The sequence below is a fragment of the Cnephaeus nilssonii genome (assembly GCF_951640355.1).
Source record: "Cnephaeus nilssonii genome assembly, chromosome: 4".
NCBI classification, from domain to species: Eukaryota; Metazoa; Chordata; class Mammalia; order Chiroptera; family Vespertilionidae; genus Cnephaeus; species Cnephaeus nilssonii.
This window is the reverse complement of record NC_137075.1, coordinates 14,522,195-14,540,093: the sequence shown is the minus strand read 5'-3', so window position 1 is coordinate 14,540,093 and position 17,899 is coordinate 14,522,195. Positions and strand designations below refer to the sequence as shown.

Here is a 17,899-nt window from a genome sequence, read left to right as displayed (position 1 = left end):
GTTTACAAGGCCAGCATTACCCTGATTCCAAATCCAGATAGAGACAATACAAAAAAAGAAAATTATAGGCCAATATTCCTGATGAACATAGATGCTAAAATCCTCTACAAAATATTAGCACACTGGATCCAGAAATAAATTAAAAAGATCATACACCATGATCAAATGTGATTTATTCTGAGGATGCAAGGTTGGTACATTAGCTGCAAATCAATAAACATTATATACCACATAAACAAAATGAAAGATAAAAATCACATGATCATATCAATAGATGCAGAAAAAAGCATTTTATAAAATCCAGCACCCAATTAGGATAGAAACTCCCAGAAAAGTGGGAACAGAAAGAAGGAACATACCTCAACATAATATAGGCCATATATGACAGACTCACAGATAACATCATACGCAATGGAAAAAACTAAAAGTGTTTCCCTTAAGATCAGGAACAAGATAGGGATGTCTGCTTTCATCACTCTTATGCAACACTAGAGGCCCAGTGCATGACACTTGTGCACTGGGGTTGGGGGATGGGGGTCCCTCAGCCCGGCCTGCACCCTCTTGCAGTCCAGGACCCCTTGCTCTTTACCACCCACCTGCAGCGGAGGCAGAAGCTTCCGCCACCACTGCTGAGCTCGCCAGCCATGAGCCTGGCTTCTGGCTGAGTAGCGCTCCCCCTGTGGAAGCACACTGACCACCAGGGAGCAGCTCCTGCATTGAGCATCTGCCCCCTGGTGGTCAGTGCGTGTCATAGCAACTGGGCATTCTGCGGTTCGGTCAATTTGCATATTAGGGTTTTATTATATAGGATAGTACTGGCAATCAAACAAGAAGAAATAGAAGACGTCCAAATGGAAAAGGAGTAAAATTGTCATTATTTGCAAATTGCATGATACTGTATATAGAGAAGCCTAAAGACCCTACCAAAAAAAAACAACAAAAAAAAACCTAGAACTGACACATGAATTCAGTAAACTAGCAGGATACAAAATAAATATTCAGAAATCAGTTGTATTTTTATGCACCAATTAAAAACTATCAGAAAGGAAAACTAAGAAAAATATTCCATTTACAATTGCATAAGAAAACACACCTAGAAATAAATTTAATGAAGGGTATAAAAGACCTATACTCAAAAAATTATAAGACACTGAAGAAAGCATCTAAAGAAGATACAAATAAGTGAAAGTATATACCATGTTCATGGATAGGAAGAACTAACATCATTAAAATGTCCATGCTGCCCTGGCTGGCTTGGCTTAGTGGACAAGAGTGTCAGCCTGTGGACTGAAGGGTTCGTTTCCAGTCAAGGGCACGGACCTCAGTTGCAGGCTCCTCCCTGGCCCGGGCCCTGGTTAGGGCATGTGCAGGAGACAACCAATTGATGTGTTTCTCTCACATCGATATTTCTCTCTATCTTTCCGTCTCTCTTCCACTCTCCCTAAAAATCAATAGAAAAATATCCTCAGGTGAGGATTGAGGAAAAAAAAAATGTCCATGCTACCTAAAGCAATCTATAGATTCAACACATTTTTCTCAAGATACCAATGGCATATTTCACAGAACTAAAACAAATATACAAAAAAATTTACATGGAACCACAAAGACCCTGAATAACCACAGTAATCTTGAAAAAGAACAAAGTTGGAAAAATCACGCTACCTGATATCAAACTAAACCACAAAGCCCTAATCCAGTGATGGCGAACCTATGACACGCGTGTCAGCACTGACACGCATAGCCATTTCTGATGACACGCGGCTGCTGAGGCGGCCGCATGCCGAGGATGAAACATTTGCTGCTCCTGAGGATGAAACATTTGTGAAATAATGTTTTTTTCCTCAAAGTGACACACTACCCGAGTTATGCTCAGTTTTTTGGCGAAGTTTGACACACCAAGCTCAAAAGGTTGCCCATCACTGCCCTAATCAAAACAACATGGTACTGGCATAAAATATAGATCAATGGAACAGAATAGAAAGCCCAGAAATAAACCCACTCCTTATGGTTAATTAACATTTGATAAAGGAGGCAAGAATGCAAAGTGGAATAAAGATACGTCTATTCAATACATGGTGTTAAGAAAGTTGGACAAGAGGGCAAGGGTGGGCTGGAAGATATCAACGAGGGGGGGAAAGGGTACATATGTAATACTTTCAACAATAAAGATTTTTTAAAAAAGAAAGATGGACAGATATGTGCAAAAAATGAAACTAGACCACCTTCCTATACCATACACAAGAATAAACTCAAAATGAATTAAGGACTTAAATGTAAGACTCAAAACTATAAAAATCCTAACAGAAAACATAGGCAGTAAAGTCTCAGACATTTTTCTTAGTAATATTTCCTAGGGCAAGGGAAACAAAAGAAAAATATAAAAAAAGAAACTATATCAAACTAAAATGTTTTTTGTACAGCAAAAGAAACCATCAACAAAGTGAAAAGGCAACTTAATGAATGGGAGAACTTATACAACACCTCCAAAAAAATGAACAATACAATTTTTAAAATGGGCAAGAGACCTGAATAGACCTTTCTCCAAAAAAGACATACATATGGCCAACAGACACATGAAAAGGTACTCAACATCACTAATCATCAGAGAAATGCAAATTAAAACAACAAAGAGATATCACCTCACACCTGTCAGAATGGCTATCATCAATAAATCATTAAACAACTGTTGGCAAGAATGTGGAGAAAAGGGAACCTACATTCCCTGTTGGTGTGAATGCAGATTGCTACAGCCATGGTAGAGAACAGTGTGAAGTTTCCTCAAAAAGTTAAAAATGAAACTGCCTTAAGAGCCAGTGATTCCACTTCTGGGATGTATCCAAAGAAACCTGAAACACTAATTCAAAAGAGTATATGCACCTCTATGTTCATTGTAGCTTTATTTACAACTAGTGTCCTGGTGCATGGATTTGTGCACATTGAAGGGAAATTAACTAGAAGAAATATTTTAATATCATTACTCGCCCTTTCTCTATAATAGAAGGGTCAACCAAATTCACGATCGACGATGACATGCGTGCAATTGGTGCCACCGAGAGCTTTATATGTATCACGCATGTGCAAGTCAAGTTAGCCTTTTACTTATATATAGATAGCTAAGACTCGGAAGCAGCCCATCAGTAGATGAGTGGGGAAAAAAAAGCAGGGGACATTTACACAATGGAATACTACTCAGTCATAAAGAAGAAGTCTTACCTTTTGTGACAGCATGAATGGACTTGAACAGTATTGTACTAAGTGAAATAAACCACTCAGAGAAAGACAAATACCATATGATTTCACTTATATGTGTAATCTAATGAACAAAATAAACTAGCAAACAAAATAGAAACAAACTCATAGATACAGAAAACACTCTGACAGCTGTCATATGGGGAGGTTGTTTGTGTTGGGGGCCCAGTCAAAAAGATGAAAATATTAAGAAAAAAGAAAAACTTATAGACACAGACAACAATATGGTGATTACCAGAGGAAAAAGGGGGGTGAGAGGAGATATAAGAAGGTAAAAGGGGGATAAATGGTGATGAAAAGAGGCTTGATTTTGGGTGGAGAACATACTATACAATATATTGATGATGTATTATAGAATTGTACATCTGAAACCTACATAACATTATTAACTAATGTCATCCCAATAAGTTCAGTAAAAAATTTTTAAAAATGAAGAATTCAGCATTACCATGAAGAAGGTTTTTTAGCAGAGCAATGTGGATCAGAATGGTTTGGTGCACAGGAAAATGAAAAAAAGAGCCAGTATGTAAAAACTGGGCATCAGTATGAAAAATAAACCCAGCCCTGCCCAGTGTGGCTCAGTTGGTTGGAGCATCATCTTGTTCACTGAAAGCTTGCCAGTTTGACTCCTGGTCAGGACACATACATAGGTGGCAGGTTCGGTCCCCGGTACGGGCGACTATGGGTGGCAATTGATCAATATTTCTCTCATACATCAATGCTTCTCTCTAATGCTTCTCTCTCTCCTCTCTCTCTCTCTCTCTCTCTCTCTCTCTCTCTCTCTCTCTCTCTCTCTCTCTCTCTCTTTTTCTCTCCCCCCGTTCCCGTATCTCTAGATCAACAAAACATGTCTTTAGGTAAAAATAAAGAGAAAAGAAAGATAGAGAGACATAAACAAACCCAAAGTTGGTAAATTCTAATTTTATAAATATTTATACTAACAAACATGAAAAATTATTTTTTCTAAGTATGACTCCATTCCCCTTCACCCCAGTAACTGTCTTTAATATCATGTTAGCTCAGTCTAAGCTGCCTTTTTAGAACTTTAAAGAAATACATTCAATAACAATGATTCTGACAGGCAAGATGGTTTTTTAATATTTTGTTCTGTTTTTCGATATTCAGAAGGGACTATATATTTTAAAATTTTAAGTAAAATAAGTTTCTACCTAGTTACCCAATTATAACTATTTATTGCTCATCTTTAATCAACATATTTCCCAAAAGTTATATAATACAAGACCTCAATAACACTACATACATCAATATCTGCTTCTTTAAAAAGTACAGTTTAATATTCATAGAAATACAGTTTAAAAACTCTTACCCATATTGCAAGTTTAGCCTTATTTCCATCCACTGAAATTGTTTTCACCTTAAAGTCAACACCTTGAAAAAAATAAAAATTTTGGTAAGAATCCCAGTAAAATATATTTTTAAAATAAATTACCTATAAAAAGTCACTTTATCAAATGCCCTAATTTACACCCCAAGTCCTTAGAGTTATGGATGTAAAGATAAAAGAAAAGTATCAGTAAATTTCAGCACCTTAAGATTTAGTCAGGATAAATGAAAACCAGATGCTTGAAGAATTCAAACACTGACCTACCTTTACTTCTTGAAAAAATAAAAACGTTATTGAAAAAATAAAATTCAATGTAAGGTGGGCATTAAATATGCACATTAGTAGCCAAGAGTTGGAATATTCATGGTGCTAATGGAGAAAAGACTATCTATGGCTGACTGTGGAGCCGGGCAATTTTCAGAAGCTCCCAAAGCATCTACACACTTAAGAGCACTGTTCATAGCTGACCAACCCCTTAACTCGGATTCTGACTGTAGGCAACTTGGAGGACTGATAAAAATATAAAAGAGCCATTCACTCCTTGTCTTATAAATTCTTTCTTTGTTTTTATCCTATAAAACAGTATTAGTTTTATATAACCCTATCAATGATTACTTGCTACTGCACAATTTCCAAAAGACAATTTACACACCAAAACATTTGTGCCCAACCCATTAAGAATCTTCATACGTAAAATTTATCTGGAATAAAAAAAGACCCCGAATAGCTGCAGCAATCCCGAGAAAGAAGAATAAAGTAGGAGGGATCTCAATACCAGATTTCAAGTTGTATTACAAAGCCACTGTTCTCAAAACTGCCTGGTACTGGCACAAGAACAGACATATAGACCAATGGAATAGAATAGAGAACCCAGAAATCGATCCAAATCACTAGGCTCAATTAATATTTGACAAAGGAGGCAAGACATACAATGGAGTCAAGACAGTCTCTTCAATAAATGGTGTTGGGAAAATTGGACAGATACATGCAAAAAAATGAAACTAGACCACTAACTTACACCATACACAAAAATAAACTCAAAATGGATAAAGGACTTAAACATAAGATGGGAAACCATAAAAATATTAGAGGAATCCACAGGCAGCAAAATCTCAGACATATGGAGCAGCAATTTCTTCAGCGATAAAGCTCCTAGGGCAATGGAAACGAAGGAGAAAATAAACAAATGGGACTACATCAAAATAAAAAGCTTCTGCACAGCAAAAGAAACCATTAACAAAACAACAAGAAAGCCCAATGCATGGGAGAACATATTTGCCAATGTTATTACCGATAAGGGTTTAATCTCCAACATTTACAGGGAACTCATACAACTTAACAAAAGGAAGACAAACGATCCAATCAAAAAATGGGCAATGGACCTAAATAAATACTTTCGAAAGAAGACATAAGGAAGGCCAAAACATGCTCAAAGTCACTAATCATCCGAGAGATGCAAATCAAAACAACAATGCGGTACCATCTCACACCTGTCAGAATGGCTATCATCAACAAACCGACAAACGACAAGTGCTGGAAAGGATGCGGAAAAAAGGAACTCTCATGCACTGCTGGTGGGAATGCAGACTGGTGCAGCCACTGTGGAGAACAGTATGGAGTTTCCTCAAAAAACTAAAAATGGAACTCCCATTTGACCCAGTGATCCCACTTCTAGGAATATATCCCAAAAAACTAGAAACACCAATCAGAAAGGATAAATGCACCCGTATGTTCATAGCGGCACAATTTACAATAGCTAAGATTTGGAAACAGCCTAAGTGCCCATCAGCAGATGAGTGGATTAAAAACCTGTGGTACATCTACTCAATGGAATACTACACTGTGGTAAAAAAGAATGAATTTTTACCATTTGCAATAGCATTGATGAAACTGGAGAGCATTATGCTAAGCGAAATAAGCCAGTCAGAGAAAGATAAATATCACATGATCTCTCTCATTTATGGAATATAATGAACAACATAAACTGATGAACAAAAACAGATCCAGAGACAGAGAAGCATCAATCAGACCATCAAACCTCAGAGGGAAGGTAGGGGAGGGCGAGGATAAGGGGGAGAGATCAACCAAAGGACTTGTATGCATGCATATAAGCCTAACCAATGGACACAGACACCAGGGGGGTGAGGACATGAGTCGGGGGGTGGGGGGGGGGAGCAATGGAGCAATAAGGACACATATGTAATATCTTAATAAAGAAAAAAAATTAAAGAAGAATCTTCATACGTTCAAGAGGGATGCTTAAAGTTCTGTAAAAATATATTCATATTAATTTATGTAACGAGAAGATCTTCATAAGAAGTCACATGAGATTTTACAGCAACCCAAAAAAACCTCTTCCTTTTCAGGAAAAGGAATGTCACATGCCATCTGGTTTAAATGAACAGTAACTATCCACATATCTTTAAAGAGAATAAAAAATAATACGCTATCTACCCAACTGGCCAGAGGGAAAACATTAGTTCAAGAGGCTTGGGAAAAAACTTTTAAAAGATCTTATTTGCTTGTCACAATTAATTCAGAAAGCCACAGCTAAGATGAACAGCACTATCATATACTAATGCTTAATAGAACACCTGTCACTAATAAAAAAAATATTAGTAATTCTTGGATGATTTTTGGTAATTCACTACATATACAAATAAGGTACTAAAAATGCATTTCAAAATGGGTTCTATGCCAGGTTTTTCTGTGTGCCGAAGATTAAGAAAAAAAAGTTTGGTGTTTTGGGCTAGAGTGATAAAGGAGTAGATAAAGTCATGGGTGCCATGCCCTCCTCCAAGCTCATCATCCTCCCAGCACCTCCAAATGTTCGCTAACAAGGAAGCTTGCCCTGTCAGCTCACCACTTCTACCGAGTACTGGAAGTTCTAGCCAGACAATTAGGAAAGAAAAAGGAAATAAAAGGCATCCAAATTGGAAAGGAAGAAGTAAAATTATCTTTGTTCACAGACAACATATTCTTAATATGTAGAAAATTCTAATGATTCTATTCCACATGTATACAAAAAAAGAACTAATAAATGAATACAGCAAAGTTGCAGAATACAAAATCAACACACAAAAATCAGCTGCATTTCTATATACTAGCAATGAGCAATCCAAAAAGAATATTTTTTAAAAAATTCCATTTATAATAACGTCAAAGAGAATAAAATATTTAGGAATAAATTCAACCAAGGAGGTTAAATTGCACACGGACATCTATAAACACTGCTGAAAAAATTAAAGAAATAAAAAAGTGGAAAGACATGTTGTGTTCATGATTGAAAGACTTAACATTGTTAAGATGACAACACTACCCAAAGCAATTTACAGATTCAATACAATCTCTATAAAAATTCCCAAAGCTTTGCCCTGGCCAGTGTGGCTCAGCTGGTTGGGCATCACCCTGTACATCAAAAGGACACTGGTTTGATTCCCAGTCTGGGCACATGCCCAGGCTGCAGGCTTTATCCCCAGTTGGGGTATATGTGGGAGGCAGTGAGATGTTTCTCTCTCTCCCTCTCCTTTCCTCTCACTCTAAATAAATCTTTAAAAAAAAATTCTAAAGGCTTCTTTGCAGAAATGTTTATGAATTGGCTTTTAGACTCTATCTAAGGATGGGGGCTGGTTTCCAGGGGACCCAACCTTGTGATTAGAACATTGGGACATTCAGACCCACCCCTGACCTCTGGGGAGGGGAGAAGGGCTGGAGGTTAAAACACTCACTAATGGTCAATGATTTAATCAATCTTCCCTATGTAATAAAGCCTTCATAAAAACCCAAAAGGAGGGAAGTTCCAAGAGCTTCCACGTAGATTTGGGAAGAGTGGTGCATGGAAGCTCTATAACCCCTTCCCACACATCTTTCCCTATGCATCTCTTCCATCTGCCTGTTCCTTTTATAATAAACCAGTGATCTAATAAGTAAAATGTTTCTCTGAGCTGCTCTAGCAAATTAATTGAACCTGAGGAGGGACTCCAGGGAAACTCTGATTTATCAGTCATAAGTACAGGTGACAACTTGAACTTGTGACTGACATCTTAAGACCAAGGAGGGGGTTGTAGGAACACCCCATGTATAGCCGGTCAGTCAGAAGCACGGGTGACAACCTGGGATTTCCACTGGCATCTGAAGTGGTGGGGAGGAGGGAGTGGGCATATGAAGTGGGAATAGGGGAAGTGAGCAGTCCCATAGGGCTGAACCCTTAATCTGTGGGATCTGATGCTATCTCAGTTACATAACAGCAATAATCTTCTTCTTGTTCTATATATATAAAAGGCTAAAATGCAAAGTGTCCCCTCGGGAGTTCAATCAGGAGATCGGGAGTTCGATTGCTCGCTATGACGTGCGCTGACCACCAGGGGGCAGCACAGAACGAAGAAAGGCCCTGGCCGGCAGCCAGCAGCCAGGGAAGGAAGGCTCTGGCCTGCAGCTGGCAGTCGGGGAAGAAGGCCTAGGGATCCTACCCATGCACAAATTTCATGCATCAGGGCTCTAGTATTGTAATAACTATGTATGATGTCAGATGGGTACTAATTTAGCAGGGTGATCATTTCATAAGTTATATAAATGTCTAATCACTGGTTGTACACCTGAAACTAATATAATACTGTACGTCAACTGTAATTGAAAAATAAACATTGTTTCAAAAACAATGTCAAAGCCATGAAAGATAAAGATTTAAGAACTGTTTGGATTAAAAGAGATTAAAGAGAAATCACAACTAAATCCAATGTGTGATCCTGGACCAGAACCAATTCTTTTACTTTTACTATATAAAACATTAATGGGATAATTGATGAAATTTGTCTGTATACAGCAGAATTGTATCTATGATCATTTAGGAAATACATAATAAAGCATTTAGAGGTTAAAGGCATAAGATCTGCAATTTACTCTCAAACAATTTGGAAAAAGGCAAGAACACTGTATGTAGACAAAGAGAACGATAAAGCAAATGTGATAAATATTAACATTTGGGGAATTTGAGTAAGATATACAGGAATTCTTTGTACCATTTTTACAGCTTTTCTTTAAAAAATAAATATAGCCCTGGCTGTTTTGGCTCAGTTGTTAGAGCATCAGCCAGCAGACCAAAAGGTCTTGGTTTCAATTCCAGGTCAAGGGCATGTACCTGGGTTGCAGGCTCAATCCAGGTGGGGTGTGGGTCAGGACTCGTGTGGGAGACAACCAATCGATGTGTCTCTCTCACATCGATGTCTCTCTCTCACCCCTGTCCCTTCTTCCCTTCCTTCCACTCTCTCTAAAAAAAAAAAAAAAATCAATGGAAAATTATCCTCAGGATTAAAAAATAATAAATAAAAATAAATATAAACAGACACACAGTAAGTGAAAACAAATGAAGCCAGTTCAGAGAAACCATTTTCCCTAACAACAATGCTAGGATCATCCTTACTACATTCTACTCATTAGATCATAAAATTTTAGAGCTGGAAGAAAAATGTACTCTCTCTCTCACCAAAACTTCTCCATTTTCAAATTAAGGCAATGAAGTTAAATGCCTTGATCAAGATCACAACTATTTCAAGTCAGAGCCCAGACTACTATCTTGCTCTGACTCAGCTCTTTCAATTATGACAAGCTATTTCTTGATATCATTATATTGTCATCTACCCCCTAAACATATGATACCAAAATATTTAGCTCTATCTTTTCATATATTCTAAGAAGCTCATGCAACAAACCACTCTCAGGCAATCAAAATTTCATTTTAAAAAGGCACTCAGGTATCACTGCTCCTAACAATCTTTAATAACTAATATTGATAAGTATGTTGAGTTCAGAATTCATGCCAGATACTGTAGCAATGCTAAAAATACCAAATTAACCCATTCTACTGTAATGTGACACTGTTAGGTCTATGATGACAGAGACCAAATCTGTATTATTCATCATTATAACCCCATCTCTTAGGATAGTGCCTGGCATACAATAAATATTCTAATAATTGACTGCTGCTGAATAAAAGACCATCTACAGTACAGGAATGTAACTGTGTTTGCAGATAATCATAAGACACAGTGTTAACACAGTGTCATGAGACAATAGATTAGGAAGTTATTTTTACTTGGTGAGAGCTACAAAGGCTTCAGAAATTTAATGACATCAAAGTTAAGCTTTGTAAGACAAATAAGATTTCAACAAACATAGAAGTAATGGGGTGGAGAAAGAAGGGTAGGGGGAGTTAAATTAAACAGCCTGAAGACAAGATAATATTTGACAATTCTACTGAATTTTTAAGCACAGGCTTACCTATGGTTGCTGCAAGTTCTGGATCAAAAGTATCATCTGTGAACCTCAAGAGCAGGCTAAAAGAGATGTTAAAAAGACAGATTAAAAATTTGACTTTTCTTTCTAATCATTTGATAAATGTGCTCATGGTTGTTATATTTAGCCACAAATAGATGCAATAGGAATAGCTGATGTAGGTCTGTTCCCAAAATATTACCTCAGTGTAGGTATACACAGATGGATTAAATTATTGGAAAGGCAATTAAAGAATCCCCAGAACAAAGTAGTTCGTATTAGAAAACATATTCCTCATGCTTCCTTATACAATTCCCCAAGTGTGAAAAGGTTTGTTTGTTGTAACTTTCCTGGTATAACCTTCTAAGAAAATGATATAGCAACATGTGATGCTTTAACTGATATGGACAAAAGGGAGAAAAATAAGTCTCTCTAAATAAAACAAATTAATTTTTTAAAAAATATGATGTGTAATCCACTCTGAATTTAAATAAAAACAGAAAGGTGTGAATGTCTAGCATTTTGTAATACATAGTATGACCACTACCTAAGTGGGATAAAAGGATATACTAGTAAAAAGTGAGGGCAGATGTCCAGAGTACACATATGCTGGCAAATGATATGCAGGGTATGTGAAATCAAGTAGGCAATAGGGAGCTACTGAAGAGTTTTAAAGAAAGGAAAGGCAAGAACTGCTCTACATTTTGAAAAGTTATGCCAGCAAAAAAAAAAAAAAAAAAAAAAAAAAATCAACAGGAGACAACTGCCATAGTTATGATGAGATTAATGAAGAATTAAACTAGAAAATGGTAAAGAAATTAAAAAGGGGTGAAATGAAAGCAAAAGATACCAGTGTAGAAGAATATTCTAAGATTTTTACATCTCCTAAGATTATTTTATTTAATACTAGAGGCCCGGTGCACAAATTCGTGCACTGGGTGTGGGGTCCCTCAGCCCTGCCTGCGCCCTCTCGCAGTCCAGGACCCCTCACTTCTTACCACCCGCCTGCAGCGGAGGCGCCCGTCTTCTGGCTGAGCGACACTCCCCCTGTGGGAGTCATAGTGCATCATAGTGACTGGTCATTCTGACATTCGGTCTATTTGCATGTTAGAGTTTTATTACATAGGATGAGGTAGAAGGGTCAGTTATTAGAAGCTCTTCAAAAATAAAGCCTAAGCTTTCGTTAAAGCCCTAGATTTATACAATTAATCAATCTTCCCTCACATTACCTCCTAAAGTAGGACAAGACTGTTCTATTGAACTGCTTGCATTAATAAAATCAAGGCAACAGATATCAGATGTCTGAGTTGTACAAAAATATTTCTATAGGCTGCAATTATTGCTGTTAGAGATTTTTTTTTTTTTTTTTTTTTTTTTTGGTCCACAGAGTATATTGCAAAACATAGAATTCCTAAACCCAGTATCATTGATTGTATTTGAAGGATTAACTGTCCTTTTCTTGATTTTGCTTTCTTGTGTTTACCATAAAAATCAGCACCACAAAAGCAAAGAAGAGTCAAATTGTAGATTTTTCTACTTAACATTGAACCCACATGACTATAACTATTTTTACTTACTTTCAACATGAGTTAGGTCAGAGCAGTAATTAAGAATCTTAAAAGACTACTTACAAAAATTTTCTTCTCTCTGCAACATTAAACTTTAAATAATATAAGTGAAAATGTCATTAAAAATTTCCATTATCCATAATTTAAGATTAGAAAAGGTATGTGTCTATACTTGGTCACCACAGAAAATATCATTATAAAAACATAGGTTAATATAACCTTATACAGCAGCAGTAGTAGTAATAATGACAATACCTGAATAATATAAATAACAATGGTACTGGCTATTATTTACTGAACATAGACAATGTGCCAGACAAGGAGCCAGGGGTTTTTCTTATGTTAATTGCTAATCCTTACAATATCCCTTGTCTTCAATGATACTTTGTCAGGAAAGGCAAGGATTTAGTATGGTGCAAAGCAACAAATTTTAAAACAGGCTCTTAATATAAATCAGCAGATCTTAGCCAGGGATACACTGGTAGCTCAAAATGCATCCAAAATTCTATGCATGCATTCTTGTAGGCAGAGAGTCCATGTCTCTACTGGATTTTGAAAGGAATCCACAACTTGAAAATGATTAAGAACCAGTGCTCTAAAGAGTGTATGTCTACTAGTAAGCTTTCATATTTTCATAAAAGAAGCAAAACACTCTCCATGCAGAGCTAAAGATGGAAGGAGTAACTACCACAACGCCGCTAAGAGGAGATCAAATTTATAATAAATAGTGTGATTATAACTAATCTGCATTTCTCAACTTGCAAATTAAATTAGCCAAAAAGGATGGGGATACAAGGGACGGAGGAGGGATAGCAACTTGGATAATAGACCTCTAGAATCCATTCTAGTCTCGGAAACACTTTTCAACTTCTTTATTTCACCCTGGCTAGCCCTAGAATCAAATAATCTTATACATTTAACATTAAATAGGGTTCGAGAGATTTCTATTCCAACTTCATTTTTCAAATGAAGAAATGAAAGTCTAGAGTGTTGAAGTATCACACACAAGGTCACACCAAGTGGCAACACTAGTCTCTTAATCCTAATCTCCTGGCTCCTAACATACATGTTCATTACACTGCAAGAGTCTAAAATAAACTGAAAATGTAACCCACTAATTTGAATTAGTTAAGATATCCTTTGTTGTGCAATGATTTCTTAACAACACAAGTGATAGCTCATTTCCACTAACTCTAAATCTCTAAAGAAATATAAATGAACTACTGGTTAGAACAAGCCTTTAAGATTATACCCATGACATATGTTTTTGTACTAACTCACCTTAAAAAGCATAGGCTCCCATTTTAGTAGAGTTATTTACTCTCATCTTATCCAGAAAGATAAGTGTTGTTTTCCATTACACATTACAGATACAATAATGTATATCTAGCTACAAAAAATAAACCAGCTTTCTTCCTAAATGCAATCCTTCCTTGAAAGAGACAGTTAAAAGTGTTAAAACTTCGTAGTGAGCAATTGATAACTCACCACGAAGTACTGAGAAAAAATTTGGGAGCAGATTAGATCCAAGTAAGTTTGTATGAGAGAAGGGAACCAAAGAAGCCAATAATTACACTTAACAAATTTTACTCTAGTCTAGAGGAAGAACCACAATTATGTAAACACTGTACTTCCAGTTAACCTTCCAGAAAATTATAACACAGCTTAACTAGTCATCTATCCAATACATTTAGAAGAAGTGCCAACCAACCATGTATTAGGTTGGACCACATGAAATGACATTCAACTATTAATGACTTCAAAATCAGCAATTTCAGAGGCCTTAACTTAAATAAGGGTCAGATCTCAAGAAAAAAAGAAAGGTTACAAGGCTATGGAATTCCTATTAAGACAATATTCAATATGTTAACTAACTTTTTAACGCTCAAACATAATAGATGGTGATCACAAAGTTATTTTATTCAGCCCTAAACACACACACACACATACATACATACACACACACACACACACACACACACACACACCATACTTTTTGGGTAGCCCATAGTGTTTCAGTAATTTATTCCTTATGTCTTATGTGCAAGTCCCTTATTCCAATATATACAGAGCACATTAAATGAGGAAAACTATGAAAATGTGTTGTCATATTTTAAAAATATAAAAAATTTCAGAATGTATTACAGAATAAGATGTCAAACTGAGGTATCTAAAAACGTAAGACTTTATGAAGTAACTTCAAAGATAAGTTTATCAGGAGGTATTGCTAAACTGTGAAACTGCTTGCCACTCCTGAAATTTGAATACTGTTTAAAGATCAAGGCACCCTAGAATATACCCTATAACCTATTCACAATCAAATGGCAAGAATAACTTCACTGGGAGAACTCTGTTCTAAGACCTGGATGAAATCACTTCCCGCTTGTGATACCCACCCAGCTCCCCATCTTACTTTAGACTCCACTCGAACAACTGTCAATGTTATTTCCCCAAGAAAGTGTCAAGAAAGAAAAGGCATGCCCTAATTTGTTCTCCTACCTCTGTGTGATGTGGCAGAATGAGAACTATAACAATTACCCTTTCTTTTTAAAGGTGGCCTACACCTTAAGCTCTGTCATCTTAGGGGTTTACTCAAGTAGTCAGAAGACCAATGAGTTCTTTCACAGCTCACTCATTATCTATACTCTGTGTGTGTGTGTGTATGTCTGTGTGTGTGTGTGTGTGTGTGTGTGTGTGTGTGTGTGCATGCAATGGGGTGCACCAAAATAGGCCAAGAATACGACCTAAGGTGCCACGAAACTTCCTGCGAAGAACATATTTAGACAAAGCCCGGAGACATCCCAAAGTGATCAAATGACAATGCTTCACTCGCGGGGTGACAGGGGCCTAGACAACCTCTCGCGCTCGGCAGGACTCGGGCCTAACCTCGGCCGGACTTGGGCCCGGACCTGCCCGCCACGCCCTGTGCTCCTGGGCAGCAAACGGCCGGCCCTGGGAATTGTTTTCTCGGTGAGACGGGACGGAAAGCGACCCACAGAATTCGGGCCTGGCGGACGCCCTGAACCAGGGCGGCGCGGGGCGCAGAGGCCTCCGGGCCGTGAGCTGCGGAGAGACCCCGCAGGGCGCGAGCGGAGCCGGCCGCCGGTTACCGTTCCGTTCGCGGAGAGACGGCGGCAGAAAAGGCCCCGCCGGCCCGGGCACGGCCCGCAGCCCCGCCTCACCTAGACTTGCCCACGCCACTCTCGCCGATGATGAGGATCTTCAGGGTGGTCAGTACGTCCTCTTCCATCCTGAACCGCGTCGGCTCCGAGCCCAGCCGCCCCTGTCTGGCCCTTAACCCTTCGCCAGGGAGAGCTGCCCGTGCGCGCGCACTGCTCCGCGGCCGCCACCTTCCTTTCTCGGGGGATATTGGAATTGCTGAAGCCCTACTTCCGCCTTGAGGTAGTTCTGCGTCTGCGCAAACCTAGAGTCACCGCCCGCCCCCCTCCCCCCCCCCCCCCCCCCCCCGCATCTTTTGCGCAAGCGCAGATGGGGGAAGCCGGGTGTGCGTTCACTGACTGCTCAGGCTCTTTCTGCTCCCCAACCCTAATCTAACCCTGCTTCCCTGCTGGACTTGAGAAAGCGCTGCGATGGGGGAGAATAATAATCTATTCAAAATGTCAGCCCTAGCTGGTTTGGCTCAGTGGATAAGGCGTTGTCCTGCGGACTGAAGGATCCCTAGTCTGATTCCTGTCAAGGGCACATGCCCAGGGTGCGGGCTCCATCCCCTGAAGGGGGCATGCAGGAGGCAGCCTGTCAATGATTCTCTCTCATTATTGATGTTCCTCTCTCTCTCTCCCCCCTTCCTCTCTGAAATTAATTTTTAAAAAATTTTAATAAAGAAAATAATTATTTTTATAAATATATAAGTCAACTAATAATAGGTCTATTTTTCTAATAAATAAATACATATATTTAAATTTTGGAATAAATATTAACAACATAGCCACATACCAGCTCTTTAGAGTCCTCAATATTTGTAAAAGTATACAATAATTTGTACAACACAAAAAGTTTGAGACGGTTGCATGGTACTATTCACAACAAGATTAAAAAATTAAAAATAAAATTTTAAGAACCAGGCCTGGATTTATTGATGACGCATGGAACATCATCGACCCACTTTGGCAACACTATAGTCTCTTAAATTTTTTTACTACTTCTTGGCCACTTCCCGGTTTTTTGTAAGATTCTCTTGCTCACCTTTCTTTTTTTTAAATCCTCACCCAAGGTTATTTCTTTTATTAATATATTTTTATTGTTTATAGTATTACAGATATCTCCCTTTATCTCCTTTACCTCCCTCCTCCCAGCCCCTACCTCCCCACCAGGTCTTCACTACCCTATTGCCCATGTCCATGGGCTATGTACATAAGTATACAAGTTCATTGATTTATCTCTTCTTACCCACCCAACCCCACCTCAAGGTTTGTCAGTCTGTTCCATTCCTCCATGCTTCAGGTCTTCTTTTGTTGGTCAATTCGTTTTGTTCATTAGATTCCACAAATAAATGAGATCATTTGTCTTTCTCAGATTGGCTTATTCCAATGAGCATATTTTCCATGCTGTCCCAAAGGGTAAGAGTTCCCTCTTTTATACAGCTGCGTAGTATTCCATGGTATAAATGTACCACAGCTTTTTACCCACTCATCTACTAATGGGTACGTGGGTTGTTTCCAAATCTTAGCTATTATAAATAACACTGCTATGAACATAGGATGAATATATGCTTTCTGATTGGTATTTTGGGGTTTTTAGGCTATATTCCCAGAAGTGGGATTGCTGGGTCAAACAGAAGTTCCATTTTTAATTTTTTGAGGAAACTTTATACAGTTTTTCACAGTGGATGCAGCAATCTGTATTCCCACCAGCACTTGTTTTGTTGATTTTTTTATGATAGCCATTCTGACAGGTGTGAGATGATATCTCATTGTTGTTTTAATTTGCATTTTTCTGATGATTAGTGATGGAGCATTTTGTCATCTGTTTCTTGGCCATTTGTATGTCCTCTTTGGAGAAATGTCTATTCAGGTTTTCTGGTTATTTTTTCATTGGTATGCCCTTTTGTTGAGCTGTATGAGTACTTTACATATTTTGGATATTAACCTCATTCTCTCTGAGTTCGAAGTTACGTTTTCCACTCTTAAGTCACTGCAAGAAGACTTCTCCCGGAGCTCTTTTTGTGCTCCGTTGCCCACTTCCAGTGCATTGAGCTGAGATAGCAGATATAAGGGGGGGTGGGGGGTTGGTAAACTCTCTGCTGATTCTGTGGTATTTCAAATTCTGCCCTTCCCCAAGCCACATGCTACTATCTACTTTTCAGAGTCTTCAAATGGTGGCTCCATACATTCTTTGCAAATTTTATAGATTCATTCAGTGGGAGAGAAAGGGTGGAGTATATTTACTTCCTCTTCCCTGAAACTTGACCCTTTGATCAGTGGCTTTTCAATTTTGGAATTTCTGGCCC

General features: G+C 38.1%; 1 protein-coding gene across 2 annotated transcripts in view; it reads right to left on the bottom strand.

The window, feature by feature from the left end:
* The window catches only part of RAB18 (RAB18, member RAS oncogene family), a 37,996-nt gene extending 22,169 nt beyond the window's left edge, over positions 1-15,827 (bottom strand). The window contains exons 1-3 of one of the 2 annotated variants that reach the window (XM_079769868.1): positions 15,615-15,827; positions 10,871-10,926; positions 4,577-4,638 (exon numbers count right to left, since the gene is read on the bottom strand). In XM_079769868.1, coding sequence (XP_079625994.1) covers positions 4,577-4,638; positions 10,871-10,926; positions 15,615-15,682 — 186 coding nt within the window. In that variant the 5' untranslated portion in view covers positions 15,683-15,827. The remainder of the gene's footprint in view (positions 1-4,576; positions 4,639-10,870; positions 10,927-15,614) is intronic. The other variant, XM_079769867.1, reaches the window with a different exon arrangement.
* Positions 15,828-17,899: the final 2,072 nt, after the last annotated feature.